General features: G+C 42.5%; 1 protein-coding gene across 1 annotated transcript in view; it reads right to left on the reverse strand.

Annotated features, from left to right (window-relative positions):
• The window catches only part of LOC114113798 (antigen WC1.1-like), a 59462-nt gene extending 35510 nt beyond the window's left edge, over positions 1–23952 (reverse strand). The window contains exons 1-6 of the mRNA XM_042247611.2: positions 23827–23952; positions 20033–20353; positions 8238–8546; positions 7826–8143; positions 910–1002; positions 518–832 (exon numbers count right to left, since the gene is read on the reverse strand). Of these exons, the coding sequence (XP_042103545.2) occupies positions 518–832; positions 910–1002; positions 7826–8143; positions 8238–8546; positions 20033–20353; positions 23827–23899 (1429 nt within the window). The 5' untranslated portion in view covers positions 23900–23952. The remainder of the gene's footprint in view (positions 1–517; positions 833–909; positions 1003–7825; positions 8144–8237; positions 8547–20032; positions 20354–23826) is intronic.
• Positions 23953–24310: the final 358 nt, after the last annotated feature.

Consider the following 24310-nt stretch of genomic DNA (forward strand, 5'->3'; position numbering starts at 1 on the left):
ATGAAGGGTGCTGTGAAGGAAGGAATGTAGGTGGTTTCAAGAAGTTTGAAAAGGCAAGAAACAGATTCTCCCCTAGAGCCGCAAAAGTGATAAGGCCCTGCTGAAGCCTTGATCCCAGCCCAGTGAGTCCCCTGCTGGACATCTAAGTTAGAGCAGAGTAAGGAAATAAATACATGCTGTTTTAACCCGCTAATTGGTGAATTGTTAGGGAAGCAAACAGAAACTAGTACCGTGGGTTTAAATTTTTTGTATGTAACTGGAGAGAGAGCCGTGCTTTCAAGAAAAACTGTGAGAAAAGGCTCTACCAGGAAACGCTGCTGAGAAGAAAAGACCAGAACCTCAGCTGCTGCAGGAGGAAGTGAAAGCACATTGTCTTCACATCTGCTGGAAAGACAGCCTTCATGGGAGGACGCCTCCTTCTCTGGTCCTTTCAGCATCTCTCCCTCAGGGCTCAGACCCGCGTCGTCCTCCAGGGCCCCACCCCTCCCCCAGCCTGTGGACAGTGTGCAGCGCTGACCTGAGCAGATGACCCCCGCGTCCTGCTTGTGTCTGCAGTCGTGCCGCCCCCAGCCCCGGGAAGGGCACCTCCACACATGGGACTCGTTTCCTGTGCAGTTCAGGTCGTCCAGCCAGATGGGCCCTGATCCTGCCCCGAAGTGAGCAGACCCCGTGGCATTGAGGGCTTCTCCACAGCCCAGCTGCCTGCACACCACGCGGGCATCTTCCAGGTCCCAGCCGTCATCACAGATGGTGCCCCAGGAGCCCTGGTCAAGGATCTCCACTCTCCCGGCACAGGGATCACCCCCGTCCACCAGGCGGAGCTGTTTGTTTTCTGAGGAGAGAGAAATGCGACAATGGAGCAGTGACCCCAGGGGTTGAGAAGGGTCTTCCGTTCTGTGGGACCCTCACCTGAGCAGTAGGGGGTGCTCTCCACTGAGGCCGCAGAGCCTTCTAGTTCTGCCATAGAGTCGTTGCACTGGGACAGCACCTGGGTCTGGTTTCCTGAAGAAACAACAATGATCAGAAGTCTGGAAGGGTTGAAGAACAGGCAACTGAATTAAGGAAAATAATGACCTACTGATGGAGCCTAAGATGAAAGCTGTGACCCAGCAGTAAAGTTATCATACTCTTAGTGTTCACCTTCTCCCTGGAGAGTTCTGCTTCTGACAGTACCACAGTTTCTGTTTTAACCCAAGTGTTGCTGTAAGAATGAGTTAAGTAAGTTGTATCCCTAAATGTATCCCTGTGCTATGCTTAGTCGCTCAGTCATGTCTGACTCTTTGTAACCCCTTGGACTAGAGCCCACCAGTATCCTCTGCCCATAGGATTTTTCAAGCAAAAATATTGGAGTGGGTTGCCAAGCCGTCCTCCAGGGGGTCTTCCCAACCCAGGGATCAAACCCAGGTCTTCCGCACTGCAGGCAGATTTTTTACCCTCTTAGCCACCAGGGAAGCCCAAAGCTATCCCTAAGTAAGTAAGTAAAGTTGTTCAGTCATGTCCGACTCTTTGTGACCCCGTGGACTGCAGCCCACCAGGCTCCTCAGTCCATGGGATTCTCCAGGCAAGAATACTGGAGTGGGTTACCATTTCCTCTCCAGGGAATCTTCCCGACCCAGGGAACAAACCCAGGTCTCCCGCATTGGAAGAAGACGCTTTAACCTCTGAGCCACCAGGGAAGCCCTAAAAATATCTATCCCTAAGTAAAAGCAAAACAAAATTCTTTCTGAAGGATCTCTACAATTTCTTCAATGTATATCTTTAGAACAAACACTTATATAAAATAGATCTCATGAAAAACGGAAAGGAAAAAGGAGACATTAGAAAGAATTTCCCAGGGTGTTCAGCTGCTAGAGTTACCTGACCAGAATATATGTAGCCACGGTTAAAGTGCTTATGGAATTAATTGACAAAATGTGCATCCTTGCAGAGAAATGATACCAAAAACCAAATACTTCTAGAGCTGAAAAACTTGTTAGCTGCAATTAAGAACTAAAGAATAAGTGTAGCCTCACATTAGTTCAGCATAAAGTTGAAACATCAAAATGCAAAATCAGAGGATATTCTTCAATTAATTCAGGTCACACAGCAAGAGTTCTGGTTATATTGTGTATGGCAGTTTTTCCAAAAAACTTTGTTCACTTCAGTTCAGTCCCTCAGTCATGCCCAACTCTTTGTGACCCAGTTAACTGCAGCTTGCCAGGCTTCCCTGTTCTTCACCAATTTCTGGAGCTTGCTCAAACTCATGTCCATCAAGTCGGTGATGCCATGCAACCATCTCATCCTCTGTCATCCTCTTTTCCTCCTGCCCTCAAGCTTTCCCAGCATCAGGGTCTTTTCCAATGAGTCAGCTCTTCTCACCAGGTGGCCAAAGTAGTGAAGATTCAGCTTCAGCATCAGTTCTTCCAATGAATATTCAGGACTAATTCCCATTAGGATCCACTGCTTTGACCTCCTTGCAGTCCAGGGGGCTCTCAAGAGTCTCCTCCAACACCACAGTTCAGAAGCATTAGTTCTTCAGTGCTCAACTTTCTTTATGGTCCAGCTCTTACATCCATACATAACAACTGGAAAAATCACAGCTTTGACTAGATGGACCTTTGTCAGCAAAGTGATGTCTCTGCTTTTTAATATGCTGTCTGAGTTGGTCATAGCTTTTCTTCCAAGGAGGAAGCGTCATTTAATTTCATGGCTGCAGTCACCATCTGCAGTGATTTTGGAACCCAAGAAAATAGTCTGAGGAACCCATTGTTTCCTCATCTATTTGCCATGAAATGATGGGACCAGAAACCATGATCTTTGTTTTTTGAATGTTTTTGAATGTTGAGTTTTAAGCAAGCGTTTTCACTCTCCTCTTTCACTTTCATCAAGAGTGAAAGTTCAGTTCCTGTTCACTTTCTGCCATAAGGGTGGTGTCATCAGCATATCTCAGATTATTGATATTTCTCCTGACAATCTTGATTCCAGCTTGTGCTTCATCCAGCCCAGCATTTCACCCGATGTACTCTGCATATACGTTAAATAAGCAGAGTGACTATATACAGTCTTGATGTACTCCTTTCCCAATTTGGAAACAGTCTGTTGTTCCATGTCCAATTCTAACTGTTGCTTCTTGACCTGCGCACAGATTTATCAGGAGGCAGGTAGGTGGTCTAGTATTTCCATTTCTTTAAGAATTTTCCACAGATTGTTGTGATCCACAAAGTCAAAGCCTCTGGCAGAGTCAATGAGGTTTTTCTGGAACTCTTTTTTGCTTTTTCTGTGATCCGACAGATGTTGGCAATTTGATCAATATGAAAAGGTAAAACTTAGTAGCTGAAGAAAAAAATATGTACTTAATTTTGCCTATAACTTTGGGTCATTAATCAGGAAAAAACTCAGTTTGGCAGTCTTTCAGTGGGGTCTTTCAGTGCTGCAATTAGCTGTCACCTGGAGCTGAAGTCATTAAAGACTTGACTGAACTCTGGTTCTGTAAGGAAATTCCCAGAACTGGTCTAAGGATAAAGGAACATCATGTCTTCAACTGAATTCAGAAAGAATTTACATATTCAGGAAGAAATGGGGCAGAAGGGGAACAGAGAAGCAAGGACACACACACACACACACACACACACACACACAGATTAAAGCAAAATATTGATACTAACATTTAGAAACCCAGGTAAAGGTCATAAAGGAATTTTTATATTGTTTTCCCAACATTTTTATGTCTCAACATGCATCAAAATTGAAAGAATTAAAGGTGAAAACAAGTCAAACAAAATTCATTGCCAGGACACTTTCACAAAAATACTCATAACATCAAAAATGATATACCTAGGAGAAGTCCTAGTAGAAGATGGGGAAAATCTGTGAAATTCAGGATGTAACCAAATGGAGGGATGTATTATGTCAATGATTTGGAAAACTCAACATTGTCAATGTCAATCATCCTCAAATTTCTATGTCTACTCTCAAATTTTTAAGTCTAATCTCAACGATACACTTAAGCTTTTCTTTTGGTGAAAATGACAAGCTGACTTCTAAATTCATGCAAAATACAAGCAACCAAGAATGAACAGCACAGTTGGTAACAAAAGCAATGATATTAGAGGAGTTAATATAAAGTAACTCCTGTAAATTAAAATTATTCAGACTAACTACAAAGTTTGAAATTCAGGGAGATAGTGAAGGACAGGGAAGCCTGGTGTGCTGTAGTCCATGGGGTCACAAAGAGTCAGACATGACATAGCGATTCAACAACAACAGCTACAAAGTTATGATAATTAAGAAAATGCAGTATTTGTGCAAGGATAGACAAATGATAACATGGAACAGGATAGAGAGTCTCAAATAAGGCAGACATACTTGCCCTTCTGCTTATGACGAAAGCAGCACTGCAGTGGGGAAGAGTCTTTTCAGAAAAAGATTCTGAGTCAGTTGGATGTCCATATGAACCCTGACCCTTATCTTACACAGATATCAATCCCAGAAGGAATGCACAATAATATGCAAGAGAAAAATGATAAAATTTCCATAAGATACTCTTAGAGAATATTTTTACAATCTTCAAGTAGACGGCAGCCCATCAGGCTGCACTGTCCCTGGGATTCTCCAGGCAAGAACATTGGAGCGGGTTGCCATTTCCAGTCCAATGCATGAAAGTGAAAAGTGAAAGTGAAGTCGCTCAGTTGTCTCCGACTCTTAACCACCCCATGGACTGCAGCCTACCAGGCTCCTCCGTCCATAGGATCTTCCAGGCAAAAATACTGGAGTGGGTTGCCATTTCCTTCTCCTTTAAAGAATATAAGAAGCATTAAATGTACAGAAAAATGTTGGTAAGTTATACTTCCATAAGAAATGAGTTCATCAAAAGACACCATTTGATTAAGCAAATGAAAATAAAAGACCAAGGGTTAACATGGAAAATAAGTAACACATATTTGCTGCCAAAGACATTATCATGGTAAGTTGTCATTTCATATTTGTAACAGTCAAGAACTGGAAAAAAAAGAGAAGACTCTACACATGGACATCTCCAGACGGTCAACACCGAAATCAGACTAATTATATTCTTTGCAGCCAAAGATGGAGAAGCTCTATACAGTCAACAAAAACAAGACCAGGAGCTGACTGTGGCTCAGATCATGAACTCCTTATTACCAAATTCAGACTCAAATTAAAGAAAGTAGGGAAAACTGTTAGAACATTCAGGTATGACCTAAATCAAATCCCTTATGATTATACATATAGTGGAAGTGAGAAATAGATTTAAGGGCCTAGATCTGATAGATAGAGTGCCTGACGAATGAAGCAATGAAGTTCGTGACATGGTACAGGAGACAGGGATCAAGACCATCCCCATGGAAAAGAAATGCAATAAAGCAAAATGGCTGTCTAAGGAGGGCTTACAAATAGCTGTGAAAAGAAGAGAGGTGAAAAGCAAAGGAGAAAAGGAAAGATATAAGCATCTGAATGCAGAGTCCCAAAGAATAGCAAGAAGAGACAAGAAAGGCTTCTTAGCGATCAGTGCAAAGAAATAGAGGAAAACAACAGAATGGGAAAGACTAGAGGTCTCTTCCAGAAAATTAGAGATACCAAGGGAACATTTCATGCAAAGATGGGCTCGATAAAGGACAGAAATGATCTGGACCTAACAGAAGCAGAAGATATTAAGAAGAGGTGGCAAGAATACACGGAAGAACTGTATAAAGAAGATCTTCACGAACCAGATAATCATGATGATGTGATTACTAATCTAGAGCCAGACATCTTGGAATGTGAAGTCAAGTAGGCCTTAGAAAGCATCACTATGAACAAAGCTAGTGGAGGTGATGGAATTCCAGTAGAGCTATTTCAAATCCTGAAAGATGATGCTGTGAAAGTGCTGCACTCAATATGCCAGCTAATTTGGAAAAATCAGCAGTGGCCACAGGACTGGAAAAGATCAGTTTTCATTCCAATCTCAAAGAAAGGCAATGCCAAAGAATGCTCAAACTACTGCACAATTGCGCTCTTCTCACATGCTACTAAAGTAATGCTCAAAATTCTCCAAGCCAGGCTTCAGCAAGATGTGGACCGTGAACTCCCGGATGTTCAAGCTGGTTTTAGAAAAGGCAGAGGAACCAGAGATCAAATTGCCAACACCTGCTGGATCATGGAAAAAGCAAGAGAGTTCCAGAAAAACATCTATTTCAGCTTTATTGACTATGCCAAAGCCTTTGACTGTGTGGATCACAATAAACTGTAGAAAATTCTGAAAGAGATGGGAATACAGACCACCTGACCTGCCTCTTGAGAAATCTATGCAGGTCAGGAAGCAACAGTTAGAACTGGACATGGAACAACAGACTGGTTCCAAATAGGAAAAGGAGTCCGTCAAGGCTGTATATTGTCACCCTGCTTATTTAACTTATATGCAGAGTACATCATGAGAAACGCTGGACTGGAAGAAACACAAGCTGGACTCAAGATTGCCGGGAGAAATATCAAGAACTTCAGATATGCAGATGACACCATCCTTATGGCAGAAAGTGAAGAGGAACTAAAAAGCCTCTTCTCTTGAAGAAAGTGAAAGAGGAGAGTGTAAAAGTTGGCTTAAAGCTCAACATTCAGAAAATGAAGATCATGGTATCTGGTCCTATCATTTCATGGGAAATAGATGGGGAAACAGTAGAAACAGTTCAGAGTTTATTTTTTGGGGCTCCAAAATCACTGCAGATGGTGACTGCAGCCATGAAATTAAAAGACACTTACTCCTTGGAAGGAAAGTTATGACCAACTAGATAGTATATTCAAAAGCACAGACATCACTTTGCTGACTAAGGTCCGTCTAGTCAAGGGTATGGCTTTTCCTGTGGTCATGTATGGATGTGAGAGTTGGACTGTGAAGAAGGCTGAGCACCGAAGAATTTATGCTTTTGAACTGTGGTGTTGGAGAAGACTCTTGAGAGTCCCTTGGACTACAAGGAGATCCTACCAGTCCATTCTGAAGGAGATCAACCCTGGGATTTCTTTGGAAGGAATGATGCTAAAGCTGAAGCTCCAGTACTTTGGCCACCTCATGTGAAGAGTTGACTCACTGGAAAAGACTCTGATGCTGGGAGGGATTGGGGGCAGGAGGAGAAGGGGACAACAGAGGATGAGATGGCTGGATGGCATCACGGACTCGATGGACATGAGTCTGAGTGAACTCCGTGAGATGGTGATGGACAGGGAGGCCTGGCGTGCTGCGAACATGGGGTAACAAAGTTTGACACGACTGAGTGACTGAACTGAACTGAATACTGTCAGTAGAATGGATCAGTACATGGCCATGTGATCATTCAAAGCATATTCTACTCTAATAAAACAAATAAAGTGCTACAATATACAACATCATGTGTGAATCCCAAACATAATTTTGAGTCTATGAAATTAGATTAAAAAGATGAAACATACGGCATCATTTTATATAAAGTTCAAACATTGATGAAACTCTCTATGTTAGTAGAAGTTAGGTAAGCGCTTTTTTCCCTGTCGAGGAGGGAAGACACAGATACTGGGGAAGACAGTGACTATGGTGCTGGGGACATTCTCTTTGCTGCTCTGGGGTGGGCTTCATTATGAGGTCTATACTTACTGCTCCTACATTGTTCTATGATTACATGTAAGCAACAATGTAGCTTAAAAATATATTATTCCCCTTCACACTTCTCACCCTGACCTTAAAAATGAATGAACAATGAGAAGATCCATATTTCACCACAAAATCTCTGACTTTGAAGCCCATTTAACCTCACTCCCTACTCTTGGAGTCATTTCACTCCAGGAGTATCCTGAGTACCAGTAGCCCCTCCCTCTCTCTTACCTGAACAGATCACGGAGGCCACGTTGCCATGGGAACAGTCAGGACCACCCAGGGCAGTCACAGGACAACTCCACAGGAAGGACTCAGCCCCCAAGCAGTGAAACTGGGCAGTTAAGATCTGACCACCTCCTTCCACCAAATGTGGTCCTCTGGGGGTGGAGATGGCAACTCCACAGCCGAGCTGACGACAGACAACGTTGGCATTGGCCAGACTCCAGTGGGAGGCACAGAGCACTCGCCATCGTCCAGAAATGTTCATCTCCACTTGCCCCTCACACTGAGAGGAGCCATTTATCATGAGCCGGATCTCTGAGTATGCTGGTAGAAGAAGACAGAGTTTCAGCAAAATTAACATGACTTTCTCACCTGAGCAGGGTGTTCAAAGATGTGAAAGGCCTGACCTGCATCTCACCTGAACAGACAACCTGAGCAGCTCCACTGTGGTGACAAGTGCCCCCTGGACAGGGCACTCTGGGGCAGACCCAGAGCTCAGGCTCCTCCCCTTCACACCTGAACTCTTCAGCCCAGACCCGGGCACTTGACGCTCTGAAGAGCTCATGTACCTCGACAGACACAGCCTTGCCACACCCCAGCTCTGCACAGATGACCTGTGCAGTGGGGAGTGTGAAGTTCCCATCAGACACTGGGGTCCAGGCTTCTCCAGAATACACTTCTACTCGCCCTGAGCAGGGTCCATCCGCTCCAGCCAGATGCACAAATCCTAAGAGGAAACAACAACAAAACCAGTCAGTGTTCATGGTACTGACTTGGCAACTGGAAACCACATGTCACAGGCAGTGGGGTAAAAGTTTTTCTTTTTAGGAGTGGAGCATATAGAGTCTTTGACAGTGTCATAATTGAATTTTCATGAGCAGGTTTCTAAAGAGAAATCCAGGAGGATTACCAGATCAATTCAGATCATTGGAATGGCTGAATACTGGAAACACGTGTTTTAGCATTGGTTGGAGAAGTGAATTTCTCACTTAGCAGCCTAGGACCTACATACAGATCCAAGGATAATGTATAATTTTCAGGCACTTAAACTTGAACATAGAGATATGCAGACCAGAAGCCACCCAGAGGGACGTGGGCTATGACATGAGAGACCTAGCATCCAGCCAAGCTTAGAAAGCTTTCATGGGACTTGTGGGGCTAATATTCTGACCAGTTTTCTCTCCCAGAAGCTAGTCCTCAAGTGACTTAGGTTAAGGAAAGTCCTGAGGCTGGATCCATGAGGGGATGCCAACCTGTAGATGGGTGACAGCTCCAGAGAAGAAATATAGACACTATCATTAATTCACATTTATGTCATCACATCTTGTCTTTCTGATACTTTTTCATGCTAAAAACTTTCATGAATTCCTTCAGTGACCTCAGTGGGAAGGAAAATGAGTTACGAAAACTCAGAGAGTCATAGACAGTCCCAGCCATCTCTCTTGAAATCCTAGGATTTGTCAAAGAATCTTGGGGAGAGTGTGTTGTCAGTGGGAGTCTACCAGATAGCTGAGTTTCCACATCGTCTCCTATTAAAGGTTTTTTTTTTTTTTTTTCCTCAAACAGGACTCACAGAAAATGCTAAGGGCTGATAATAATTGATTTTAATACTTTCATTGTACTAATTCTAACCACAAAAAATATGCATTCTTCTCAAGCACACATGGAATAGTCTCCAGGCTAGGTTACAAATAAGCCTTAACAAATTCAAAAATATTAAAATAATTCCAAGTATCTTACATGACCATAATGGAATGGAACTAAAATTCAGTAATGATCAGAAAACAGGAATTCATGAATATATAAAAATTAAAGCACACACTCATATTTTAAGATTGTTTTCCTATTTATATAAAAAATGATATTTAGATAGGAATTGCATTAAATCTATAGAGGACTTTGAGAAGTTCAGGCATTTTAACAATACTAATTCTTGCAGGTCAGAAACACAGAATGACTTTCCATTGATCATATTGTCTTTAATTTCTTTCACGGATGTTTTACAATTCTAAAAGAAGATGGCATGTTGTCAAAAAGAAGGAAGAAAAAGAAGGAGAAGGAGGAGGAAATGAGCAAACAAGCCATAATTTGGAGAGTTCCAAGTTGAAAAAGCCTCAATATGGATAAATATGCAAATATTTGTGGGAAACACTTGTTGAATACGTTGTTAGCATACTACATCACCCTCTGCTCCTCCCGTCCACCACCTAAACTGCTATCCTTTCTCATTTCTCCCACTTCAGACAAACAAAAGCCATTTTAAAGGATACAGATGGATAGAAAAGAAAATCAGAAAGGATAGCTACTGCTGAAGAAGTAGGGTGTAGGTAGGGTATATGGCATGCAAGGTGGGATCAAGGAAGTTTTGAAACTAAAGGAGGAAAATCAAAATTAAAGTTCATCATTTGGTCATCAAAGGAACACATTTTGAACTGAATGAAGATAACCCAATGAAACAACTTTATTTAATTCATCAAGGACAATTCCCTGATTTCTGGGTGTGTTCTGATTATTTACTTCTGAAGTTCTTCCTGGTAAAGGACTGCTTAGTGATGCCCAACATCCAACCAAACAATTATTAGAATTTCCAAAAGAGAGAAATGTAACCCATAACACATTTTTTAAAAACAATCAGACAGAAAAAGAGACACCAATGCATAGAACAGTCTTTTGGACTCGGTGGGACAGGGCGAGGGTGGGATGATTTGGGAGAATGGCATTGAAACATGTATAATATCATATAAGAAACGAATCACCAGTCCAGGTTCGATGCCTGATACTGGATCCTCGGGGCTGGTGCACTGGGACGACCCAGAGGGATGGTATGGGGAGGGAGGAGGGTTCAGGATGGGGAACATGTGTATACCCATGGCAGATTCATGTTGATGTATGGCAAAACCAATAAAATATTGTAAAGTAATTAACCTCCAATTAAAATAAATAAGTTTATATTAAAAAAAATCATTTAAAACAGCTTCAGAAATTACAGAAATGATTGAATTGGCTGAAGAGCTCCTTAAAACCCTAATACCAATATGCTTAATGAAGCATAAAAATAAACAGGGAGAAAAACTAGGAAAAATAAACAAATGAGACTTCTGAAACTGAAAAATATAGTATTGGAATGAACAATTATTTGGATTAATTACACAAGAGACTAGACATTGCAGAATAAAAGAACTGGAAAGTAAAACACAGCAGTAGAGACTATCTAAATTGAACCAAAGAGAGTAAAAAGGCAGAAAAATATGAATGGAAACACAGTGGCATGTAGGATAATATCAAAATATATAAAATATGTGTATTTGGAGATTCAATTAAGGGATATGCAGAAAAATATTAAGAGAAGATAAATGACATTTTCCCAGTTATTGAAAACTGTAAACCCACTGATCCAAAAAGCTAATCAAACCCCAAACAAGATAATGAAGCTGTTCTCAGAAAACTTGACAATGTAAATACTGAAATACATTGGTAAAGAAACAAACAAAAATATGTTAAGAGCAGCCAGGGAAGTTTGGCACATTATCTGCAGGGAACAAAAGGATAAGTATTATTTACCGACTTTTTGTTGAAGGCAATGAAAGTCAGATGACAATGTAAGAACATATTTAAAGTATTGGGATTGGGCATTTGTTATGCTAAAATTGAATCTGCTATGAAAATACTTTTCAAAACTGAATGAAAATTAAAATGATATACCCGTGGCAGACTCATGTTGATGTATAGCAAAACCAATACAATATTGCAAGGTAATTAACCTCCAATTAAAATAAATAAATTTATATCTTAAAAAAATGAAATGATTTCAGGTAAATGAGAGAAGATAGAATTGGAGGCCACCAGATACACACTACACAAAACTGCGTCAGAAAGTTCTTTAAGCTAAAGGGAGATGACAGCAGATGAAAACATGGATCCTCTCAAAGCTATAGAGACTGTGCTAAATGTTGATTCTCTATTAGAGGATTTAAGGCAAAAAATATTAGCAACAAACTATAAGATTCATAATAAATTTATAAATAGAATTATGACAATGAGAGCACCAATGACAAGAATAAGAAAGTGGAAGGAATGTATAGTGACTAACATTGCATGTTGTGACATAATATCGTTTCAAGGTAAAATGTAATTTAAGATTAATAATTCAATGTTGGGCTTTCCTGGTGGTTCAGTGGTGAAGACTCCACCTGACAATGCAGGAGACGTGGGTTCAATCCGTGGTCTAGGAAAATCCCACATACCACAGAGCCACTAAGCGCGTGCACCACAACTAGTGAGCCTGTGTTCCAGAGCCCAGGGCCCACGACTGCTGAAGCTTGTGCCCCATAGAGCCTGTGCACCACAGCAAGAGAGGCCACCGCAATGAGAGCCTCATGCCTGCAACTAGAGAGTAGCCTCTGATCTCCACAACTAGAGAAAAGCCCATGCAGCAATGAAGACCCAGCCAGCAAAATATAAAAATTACTATAAACTAAAAAAATTAAACATTATAATCACCTAAAAATCTGATACGATTAATAAACCAATACAGTATTTATTTGGGGGGGTGTATTCTTTTTCTTTTTTTTTAATTTTTATTTTTACTTTATTTTACTTTACAATACTGTATTGGTTTTACCATACATTGACATGAATCTGCCATGGGTGTACATGAGTTCCCAATCCTGAACCCCTTCCCACCTCCCTCCCCATATCATCTCTCTGGATCATCCCCATGCACCAGCCCAAGCATCCTGTATCCTGCATCGAACATAGACTGGTGATTCATTTCTTACATGATAGTATACATGTTTCAATGCCATTCTCCCAAATCATTCCACCCTCTCCCTCTCCCTCTCCCTCTCCCTCAGAGTCCAAAAGTCCATTCTATACATCTGTGTTTCTTTTGCTGTTTCGCATACAGGGTTATCATTACCATCTTTCTAAATTCCATATATATGTGTTAGTATATTGTATTGGTGTTTTTCTTTCTGGGTTACTTCAGTCTGTATAATCGGCTCCAGGTTCATCCATCTCATTAGAACTGATTCAAATGTATTCTTTTTAATGGCTGAGTAATAATCCATTGTGTATATGTACCACAGCTTTCTTATCCATTCATCTGCTGATGGACATCTAGGTTGTTTCCATGTCCTGGCTATTATAAACAGTGCTGCGATGAACATTGGGGTGCACGTGTTTCTTTCAATTCAAGCATGGAAATTGAAACTGTAATCAGAAATCTTCCAGCAAACAAAAGCCCAGGTCCAGATGGCTTCACAGCTGAATTCTACCAAAAATTTCGAGAAGAGCTAACACCTATCCTACTCAAACTCTTCCAGAAAATTGCAGAGGAAGATAAACTTCCAAACTCATTCTAGTAGGCCACCATCACCCTAATACCAAAACCTGACAAAGATGCCACAAAAAAAGAAAACTACAGGCCAATATCACTGATGAACATGGATGCAAAAATCCTCAACAAAATTCTAGCAATCAGAATCCAACAACACCTTAAAAAGATCATACACCATGACCAAGTGGGCTTATCCCAGGGATGCAAGGATTCTTCAGTATCCACAAATTAATCAATGTAATCCACCACATTAACAAACTGAAAAATAAAAGCCATATGATTATCTCAATAGATGCAGAAAAGGCCTTTGACAAAAGTCAACATCCATTTATGATAAAAACTCTCCAGAAAGCAGGAATAGAAGGAACATACCTCAACATCATAAAAGCTGTATATGACAAACCCACAGCAAACATTATCCTCAATGGTGAAAAATTGAAAGTATTTCCCCTAAAGTCAGGAACAAGACAAGGGTGTCCACTTTCACCGCTACTATGCAACATAGTTCTGGAAGTTTTGGCCACAGCAATTAGAGCAGAAAAAGAAATAAAAGGAATCCAAATTGGAAAAGAAGACGTAAAACTCTCACTGTTTGCAGATGACACGATCCTCCACATAGAAAACCCTAAAGACAGAAAATTATTAGAGCTAATCAATGAATATAGTAAAGTTGCAGGATATAAAATCAACACTCAGAAATCCCTTGCATTCCTATACACTAATAATGAGAAAGTAGAAAAAGAAATTAAGGAAACAATTCCATTCACCATTGCAACGAAAAGAATAAAATACTTAGGCATATATCTACCTGAAGAAACGAAAGACCTATATATAGAAAACTATAAAACACTGATGAAAGAAATCAAAGAGGACACTAATAGATGGAGAAATATACCATGTTTATGGATCAGAAGAATCAATATAGTCAAAATGAGTACACTACCCAAAGCAATCTACAGATTCAATACAATCCTTATCAAGCTACCAGCGATATTTTTCACAGAGCCAGAACAAATAATTTCACAATTTGTATGGAAATAGAAAAAACCTCGAATAGCCAAAGCAACCTTGAGAAAGAAGAATGGAACTGGAGGAATCAACTTGCCTGACTTCAGGCTCTACTACAAAGCCACAGTCACCAAGACAGTATGGTACTGGCACAAAGACAGAAATATAGATCAATGGAACAAAATAGGAAGCCCAGAGATAAATCCACACACATATGGACACCTTATCTTTGACAAAGGAGGCAAGAATATACAATGGAGTAAAGACAAAGTGGTGCTGGGAAAACTGGTCAACCACTTGTAAAAGAATGAAACTAGATCACTTTCTAATACCACAAACAAAAATAAACTCAAAATGGATTAAAGATCTAAACATAAGACCAGAAACTATAAAACTCCTAGAGGAGAACATAGCCAATACAATATTTAAATTAAAATGGTAAAATATACTCAAAAATTAAAATAAGAACGAAGAGATAACATATAGCAGCTGCTGCTGCTGCTACTGCTGCTAAGTCATTTCAGTCATGTCTGACTCTGTGCAGCCCCATAGATGGCAGCCCACCAGGCTCCCCCGTTCCTGGAATTCTCAAGGCAAGAACACTGGAGTGGGTTGCCATTTCCTTCACCAATGCATAAATGCAAAAAGTGAAAGTGAATTTGCTCAGTCGCATCTGACTCTTAGCTACCCATGGACTGCAGCCTACCAGGCTCCTCTGTCCATGGGATTTTCCAGGCAAGAGTACTGGAGTGGGTTGCCATTGCCTTCTCTAACAAATAGCAGGCAAGTACACCTAAACCCAATTATGTCAATAATTGCATTAAATGTGAATAATTTAAGTACTCCAAATAAAAAACAAGATAATCAGATCAGATAAAATAAGACAAACAATATACTATCTACAAACTTTTGTGTGTTTAAATATAAACAGAGAAACATACTAAAGAGGTAAAAATTACTGACCATGCAAACACAAATCAGAGAAAACTGCATATAATATCTAAATTAATATCATACAAAGTCAGACTATAAGACAAAGACTTCATTCAGAGAAAAAGAAACATTTTATGATAATAAAATACAAAAGAAATTATATAGTATTGAAACTGGTGGGTTAAAAATAAAGTGATGCTTAGAGGAAAATTTAGAACCTTGATGCTTCCTTGATGGTTACATTGGAATAAAAATAGGCACAGAAGGAAATGATCCAAGACTCCACCTCAAGAATCTACAAAAGCAACCACAATCATAACTGAAAAAGAGGAATGAAAACAGAGCATAGAAATCAATTAAGAAGAAAGCAAATACACCATCAAGAAAACGAATACAGTCCATTAGTGAGTCTCTTAAAAAAAAAACATTAACATGGATAATCTTCTAGCAAACCAATTAAGAAAAAAAAAGGGAACACATTAAACAGCACCAGTAACAAAAGGAGGAATATCATTGTAGATCTTCCCAACATATAAAGATATGAGATATGAACCAGTGTTACTAATTTGAAATTTTTTGTAAAATGGGCCAAGTCCTTAAAAACACATTACCTGTGAAACACAACTCACCAAAATCTGATACAAAAAAATAAGAGAAAAATATGAGTAAACTTATTTGTTAAATAAACAGAATCCATATTATAAAAATTCTCCACTAAGAAAACTGCCAGCTACAAGTGCTAGCACTTCCAGAGAGCTCAGAAATGACTCCCACAGCAAAATAAAGGAAGAGAGGGAGGGAAGGAATGGAGGCAGGAAGGAAGTATAACACAGAGGCTGTGGTAAATGTACAAGTTGACTGCATCTTTCCAACCCACCCCTCCTGCAATCCTTGCATCTTCATCCCCTCACTATTTTGCACTTCAGTACTGTAGTCCCTGGTGGCTCAGAAGATAATCAAGACTCTGCCTGCAATGCAGGAGACCCAGGTTTGATCCCAGGGTGAGGAAGATCCCCTAGAGAAAGAAATGGCCACCCACTCCAGTATTCGTGCCTAGTCCATGGGGTCACAAAGAATAGGACAGGACTGAAGCAACTTGGAATGCTTGCACCACAGTCCTTCAAAATTTGTGTGTTCCCTCCCAGATCTTCCACGTGAATTCCATGAAATCTCGTTATTTCAAACAAGCTTCGCTACATTCTCCTCTGGTCATTGTTTCCACTCTAGATTTATCCTAAACATGGTACTTCACTTCCAGCAATCCACTACTGAGGCTGAAATTTCTCTAACGTACCTGACTCCTAAGGCTGAGCAGAAGTACTCCAAGAGTTTTGATTAAGATAATGAAAACACATGCTATTCTAATCTTATTCCTGCTACATCACCACCACTTTGACTTATCTTCACATCATTAAAATCTGTCTGAAAATACAGAAAAAACAGACCAGGAGGAGGTAACTAGCGACTAAAAGAGAAATAGAAGGAACCTGGAATCGTTCATAAAAATGTGAGAGCAATGGTAGCTAGGGAGTACAAACCACAATCAGGGTTTAAATATCAGTTCAGTTCAGTTCAGTTCAGTTCAGTTCAGCCGCTCAGTCGTGTCTGAGTCTTTGCAACCCCATGAATCACAGCAGGCCAGGCCTCCCTGTCCATCACCAACTCCCAGAGTTCACCCAAACTCATGTCCATTGAGCCAGTGATGCCATCCAGCCATCTCATCCTCTGTCGTCCCCTTCTCCTCCTGCCCCCAATCCCTCCCAGCATCAGAGTCTTTTCCAATGAGTCAACTCTTCACATGAGCTGGCCAAAGTATTGGAGTTTCAGCTTTAGCATCAGTCCTTCCAATGAACACCCATGACTAATCTCCTTTAGAATGGACTGGTTAGATCGCCTTGCAGTCCCAGCGACTCTCAAGAGTCTTCTCCAACACCACAGTTCAAAAGCACCAATTCTTTGGCACTCTGCTTTCTTCACAGTTCAACTCTTATCCATACATGACCACTGGAAAACCATAGCCTTGACTAGACAGAACTTTGTTAAATAGCAGAGCACTTCCAATTATCTAAGTATATCTTAACTGGAATTAATAACAAGACATCAGTTTCCTTAGGGTAACATTGGGAGTTCTAATTTCACACAAAGTTTCACCACACTCCATTCTCACTCAGGTGCTGATTTATCAAAATATGATAGAGACACCTGTAGTATTTCCACAAATTTATCTTCAGTTAGAACCATGATTATGACATTGCAACTATGAGGAAGGTTATTTGAGATGCTAGAAAACAGGTTTGTTTAAAACAAAAGTTTCTAACTAACATTCAAATTCACCTTGAAAATAATTACTTTTAATAAGAGTGATAAAGAGAATGGAAGAAAACATTTTGAAGAGATGAATAGATTTATGACATAAGTGCTGTAGTGGTTTCACAAATGCATGCTTATCCAGCAGTTTTGTATGTCAGACATAGCTCAATAAAGTATTTTTTTAAAAGGAAAAGAATTGTTTCCTTAAGGGCATCAACTAGAATCATCAAAGATCTGCTGAAGGTGAGATTAGAAGAGATCACTTTTCCAATGATCTTCCTGTACATAAACACCCAAGAGCTGATTGGCTGTGGCTGTTAAGGCCCTACTGCAGATGTCTTCAGGGCTCTCCTGTCACACCATCCCATTAGATGGGGTGATACTATCCTAAGTCCAGTCTTCTACCTTAGGGAACTCACCGTGATAACTGACAATATCTTCCTCCAGTCCAGGTGTTCTGATGTGGTTAATAACCTGGACATCCAATCTGCAATTGTGATAACAACTAGAAGCACTGAGTAATTCTTAGGAGTCACAGAGGTCCTCTTAGCTTCAATTCAGTTCAGCTCAGTTCCTCAGTCATGTCTGACTATTTGCGACACCATGGACTGCAGCATGCCAGGCCTCCCTGTCTATCACCAACTCCCGGGGTTTTCTCTAACTCATATCCATTCAGTCGGTGATGCCATCCAACCACCTCATCCTCTGTCATCCCTTTCTCCTCCCACCTTCAATCTTTCCCAGCATCAGGGTCTTTTCCAATGAGTCGGTTCTTCACATCAGGTGGCCAAAGTACTGGAGTTTCAGCTTCAGCATCAGTCCTTCCAATGAATGTGCAGGACTGATTTCCTTTAGGAGGGACTGGTTGGATCTCCTTGCAGTCCAAAGGACTCTCAAGAGTCTTCTCCAACACCACAGTTCAAAAACATCAATTCTTTGTTGCTCAGCTTTCTTTATAGTCCAATGCTCACATCCATACAGGACTACTGGAAAAACAATAGCTTTGACTAGACTGGTCTTTGTTGGCAAAGATATGTCTCTGCTTTTTAATATGCTGTCTGGTTTGGTCATAGCTTTTCTTCCAAGCAGCAAGCGTCTTTTAATTTCATGGCTGCAGTCACCATGTGCAGTAATTTTGGAGCCAAAAAAAAAAAAAAAAAACAGCCCGTTAACTATTTCCACTGTTTCCCCATCTATTTGCCAGGAAGTGATGGGACCAGATGCTATGATCTTAGTTTCTGAATGTTGAGTTTTTAAGCCAACTTTTTCACTCTCCTCTTTCACTATCATCAAGAGGCTCTTTAGTCCTTTGCCTTCGGCCATAAGTGTGATATAATCTGCATCTAAGGTTATTGATATTTCCCCAGACAATCTTGATACCAACTTGTGCTTCATCCAGCCCAACATTTCTCATGATGCACTCTGCATATAAGTTAAATAAGCAGGGTGACAATATACAGCCTTGATGTACTCCTTCCCTGATTTGGAACCAATCTTTTGTTCCATGTCCATTTCTAACTGTTGCTTTTTGTCCTACATACAGATTTCTCAGGATGCAGGTCAGATGGTCTGGTATTCTCATATCCTGAAGAATTTTCCAGTTTGCTGTGATTCACACAGTTAAAGGCGTTGACATAGTCAATAAAGTAGAAGTAGGTGTTTTTCTGGAACTCTCTTGAATTTTCAGTGATCGAACAGATGTTGGTAATCTGACCTCTGGTTCCTCTGTCTTTTCTAAATCCAGCTTGAACATCTGGAAGTTCACAGTTCATGGACCACAGCCTTGTCTAACTCAATGAAACTATGAGCCATGCCATGTAGGGCCACCCATGACAGATGGGTCTTAGTGGAGAGTTCTGACAAGACATGGTCCATGGAGAAGGAAAGGCAAACCACTTCAGTCCTCTTGCCTTGAGAACCCCAGGAACTCCTAGCTTCACTGCCTCTTATACATCATGCACTTCAGCTGCTGTGTTGTAAACTTCAAGACATTTTCCTGCTCCCTCAACATCCCTGCAAATGTGATGTGAGCTCCCCACTCGATTCATCAGGTACACCAGTGTGATGAGATTTTCCCTGCCATGAGTCCCGCTTCTGGCCTCCTCTGACTGTGACCTAGGGACATTTAAATGCACCACTGAATTTCTCTCACACATTTCCCTTGTGTAACTGCACCATGACTTCGGGTATGGTCACTTGTCCATGGGTCTTCACATGCCCTTTTGAGGTCACCATTGCTTGGTTGAGGCTGTTCTATTGGCACATCACCCACATACCAACCTGATGGTGTGTGGTGACTCTGACTTTTAGGACCAATGAGGATAATAAACCTTGTTGCCTACAACTCTCCTACGACACACCCCCCATCAATGTAGACATACACTACTGACCATTATGTCAAAAAATACAGAACAATTACCATGCTGAGACTGTGTCACAGAGGTCAAATTCAGAAGCTGAATCTGTATGAAACTTTTGACCTCACCTCTGCCTCCTGTGACACATCACAAAGACCTTTCACCCAAGTATGTTCTAAAGGCTGTATCCATAATCTCGAGTCATTCTGATGATAAGACAAAGGGTTTTCCTGCTAGAGATCCCCACACAGACCAGACAGGACTTACCTGAGCAGACTACTCCAGCATCCCAGTCATGGATATAGCTATCATTACGATAGTCTTTAATATTAGAATGCCTACAGTCACTGACAGTTGACTCCACTCCTTCACATGAAGTATACAAAAGCCAAATGGGGCCAATTCCTGGTCCAAAATAAGCCTGTTTAGGAATACCAACGGCAACTCCACACCCCAGCTGTCTGCACGCTACAGATGCATCCTTCAAGCTCCAGCTGCCATCAACCACTGTGCCCCATTCTCCTTGGTGCTTCACTTCCACTCTCCCCTCACAGCGGTGGGCTCCATCCTTCAGCCTCAGCTCCAGAGCTGCAAAAGAGACACACGACACAGAAAAGATTTTAGGAGACTTAGAGTTGCATAATATTTAAAACATTAGCTCTCTGAGGAGCAAAACAGTGCATGGGATATAGTATTTCCTGACCTCTGTAGTATAAGCATTCCCACCATGGCCAACTCTAAGCCCCCAGTGTGCCATCACTGAACACGGAGCAGGAAGGGAGGCACCAGGTATTTCTTAGGAGCCTGTAGAACCAGCTCCAGGGACACCACCGAGGACAGGCCTTCAGAGAGTCTGGATGCTGCCCTCCCTGTAGATGTGCCCAAGGCTCCTAGGGCCCAGCTTCCGCATCTCAGTTACAGATCATGGCCTGAAATCCAGGGAGGAATTATCCCTCTCCTTCCCTGTCCATAGGGAGGATCTCATCCAGCCTAGGAACAGAGGGCTGGGTAACAGGCTCTAAAATGCCCTGGTTATTCCTGCCATCTGGTGTTCATGTCTTTGTGTAATTCCACACTCCAATGTACCTGTAACACACATCTAACAAATGGAATTTGACAAAAGTGATCAGATGTCACTTTAGCGATTAAGTCATAAGATGACTCTGGTTTCTGCATATAAAAAGGAGTTCATTAGTAGGAACATCATAGATGGAGACATTACCAGTGTTCAGTTCAGTTCAGTTCAGTCTCTCAGTCGTATCTGATTCTTTGAGACCCCATGGACTACAGTACGCTCGGCCTCCCTATTCATCACCAACTCTCGGAGTTTACTCAGACTCATATCCATTCAGTCAGTGATGCCATGCAAGCATCTCATCCTCTGTCATCCCCTTCTCTTCCCACCTTCAATCTTTGCCAGCATCAGAAGACTATTTAAACAACAAACAAACAAACAAAGAACTAACCAAATATTTGCGATTTTCTGATGGCTCAGTTGGTAAAGAATCCACCTGCAATGCAGGAGACCCCGGTTCAATTCCTGGGTCAGGAATATCTGCTGGAGAAGGGATAGGCTCCCCACTCCAGTCTTCTCTTGGTCTTCTCTTGTGGCCCAGCTGGTAGAGAATCAGTCTGCAATGCTGAGGACCTGGGTTTGATCCTTTGGTTGGGAAGACCCCCTGGAGAAAGGAAAGACTACCCACTCCAGTAAGGCTTGGAGAATTCCATGCACCGTGTACCCATGGGGTCACAAAGAGTCAAACATGACTGAGTGACTTTCACTTCTTCAATTCTTCAACCAGCTATTTTGAAGCTGAATAATAAATGACTGGGCTTCCCAGGTGGCACTAGTGGTAAAGAACCTATCTGCAAGTGCAGGAAATGTAAGAGACTCGGGTTCAATTTCTGGGTCCAGAAGATCCCCTGGAGGAGTGCATGGCAACCCACTTCAGTATTCTTGCCTGGAGAATCCTGTGGATGAGGAGCCTGGTGGGCTACAGTCCATAGGGTCACAAAGAGTCAGACATGACTGAGGCGACTTAACATGCACAACACAATGAGTAAACTGAAGAATTCAACACAGAGACTCAACAACAGACTTGACCAAGGGAAAGAAAAAGACAAAAGAACCAATGTGTTAGAAGGAAGATTAGTTGAAAGCATCCAAATCAAGGAGCCAAAAGAGAATGAAAGGAATATAGAAAGCCAGTGGGCACCATAAAGAGAAACAATGTACGGACTGGAGCTACAGCAGAAGAAGTGAAGGAGAAAAGAATTAAGGGCTGAGGACTTCCCTGGTGGGGTAGTGGTTAAGAATCCACCTGCCAGTGCAGGGGACATGGGTTCAATCCCTGGGCCAGGAGATGCCACATGCCACAGAGCGACTAAGCCAGTGTGCCCCAGCTGCTGACACGTGCGCACCCAGAGCCTGTGCTCTGCACCAAGAGAAGCCCCTGCAGTGAGAAGCCTGTGCACTGCAGCGAGGAGCAGCCCCTGCTCACCGCAGCGAGAGGAAGCCCGCGGGCAGCAAGGAGACCCAGCACAGCCAACAGTGAATAATTAAACAGAAAGACAGGCTACGAATTTCCAAACCTGGGGAAAGATCTGGACATCTAAGTTCAAGAGCTAATAAGTCACCCCAAAATTTCTATTCAGAACAACCTTCCCACGACGCACAGAGTAAACTGTCCAAAAGCAAAGACAATGAGAGAATTCTAAGTCTAAAGAGAAGAAAAAAGTTCTGTCACCCAAGAGGACTCCCATAAGGAGATCAGCGGATTTGTCCAAAGAAACCCTGCAGACCATGAGGAAGGATTGGTAACACACTCCACCCTCACTCAGGGGAAAGCAGCTCCAGGGAGAGACAGGAGAGGGCACGGAGAAAGGGCTCCCTACAGAGTCACAGCAGCTCCTGGGAGGGGAAAGGACCGTCCCAGGCCCCCAGCACATCCGGAAATGTGTCACAGGGACCGGGGCAGGGACTCGGGAACTTATACACCTGAGGCTATGCATCAGCTGATCTCTACAGACAAGAGGTCCCCTCTCCTGAATGCAGGCTTCTCTGCTCCCTAATGACACCTGGTGGGAACAGGCAAGGCCAGCAGGCAGAGCCTCTCACAGAGCCCAGTGCTGGGCAGACACATCAACAAGCAGAGGGAAGCCTGGGGGATGGGGACGAGGAGCCAGAGAGAGGCGGGCAGGGGCACGATTATCTCTGATCCAGTTACAAGGAGTGGCTGTGACACCCAGCCCTGTGGACACCCAAGTGCTTCACAGACCAGCAGACACAGTCCATGCTCAGCAGCCCCGTTCCTCTCACAGAGACAGGCTCCATCCCCCTTACACACACAGCCTCACACACACAGCCTCACACACTCCCACATACACACACATATTCTCACACAAATACACACAATCTCCCACGCTACTCACACTCCTCACACACCCTCACTCACCCTCACATACTCCTCACATACTCCATACACACACACACACTCTTCACACCCTCACACACACAAATACATAACTCCTCACACACACACTCACACACTCCTTGCACACTCACACACACACACTCCTCACACACACACACCCTCCCACACTTCTCACCTGCACACATACACACACACACACACACACACACACACAAGCACAGAGCCTACAGGAGCACAGACACAAGAAACACGGGGACCCAGGGGCAGTGCTCACACACCAGGCACGTGGAGCATGTGGGAACAGCCCAGAGTCCCTGCTGAGCTCATTCACTGGAACTTCCACACACTGGGAGCCACTGGGACTCCTGGAAGCTCCCTGAGAACAAGGGAGACAGAGGAGGGGACTCAGGCTGACCCAGCTCTGTCCAGACCAAACCTCACTGCTCTGTAAAATCTGCCGCTATGACCAGTGGACCCCGCACAGGAGAAGGACCAATGTTCACAGTCAGCGTGGCTACTTTTTGGTCAAAAACACTAAGACTGAGGCTCCACAACTCCATACACCTTTCCCTTCCTCAAGGCGTCCACCCCCCTGCTGTGGACCCAGGACAGAAGGCCAGCTCTTACCTTGACCACCCACCACGGTGCCGAGGAAGAGGACACAGAGTCCCCGCAGGGAGAGGTATCTGCTCAGAGCCATCCTGACCCCACGTCCTCAAGGTCACAGTCCCAGCTGCAGGATCAGCCTGTGAGGAGTGTCAGGGTGCCGACTGGGGTCTATATAGACCACCCCTTACACCCTCCCTCCTGAGAGCCAATAGCGACACCTCTCACCATTTCAGGCACTATCCGAGGCTGCATCTGCCCCTTTCTGCAGCTCAGACACCAATGAGCTTCTGCGTCTTCAACATCTCCTTATATGAGCAACACGGTCTTTGACCTCCTGGTTCCGTGGTCCTGAGAGCCGGGCCCCATAATCAGGGCTGGCGTAGAAAACCTTTCTTTCTTCTGATCACCCTGGCTGATCCCCAAGGAGTGTGAGATTTTGCAGTCAGGTTGTAGAATCGATTGGCCTGCTGGGAATAACTCTAGTGGAATCAAACACTGATCT

This window comes from Ovis aries, chromosome 3, assembly GCF_016772045.2.
Source record: "Ovis aries strain OAR_USU_Benz2616 breed Rambouillet chromosome 3, ARS-UI_Ramb_v3.0, whole genome shotgun sequence".
NCBI lineage: Eukaryota > Metazoa > Chordata > Mammalia > Artiodactyla > Bovidae > Ovis > Ovis aries.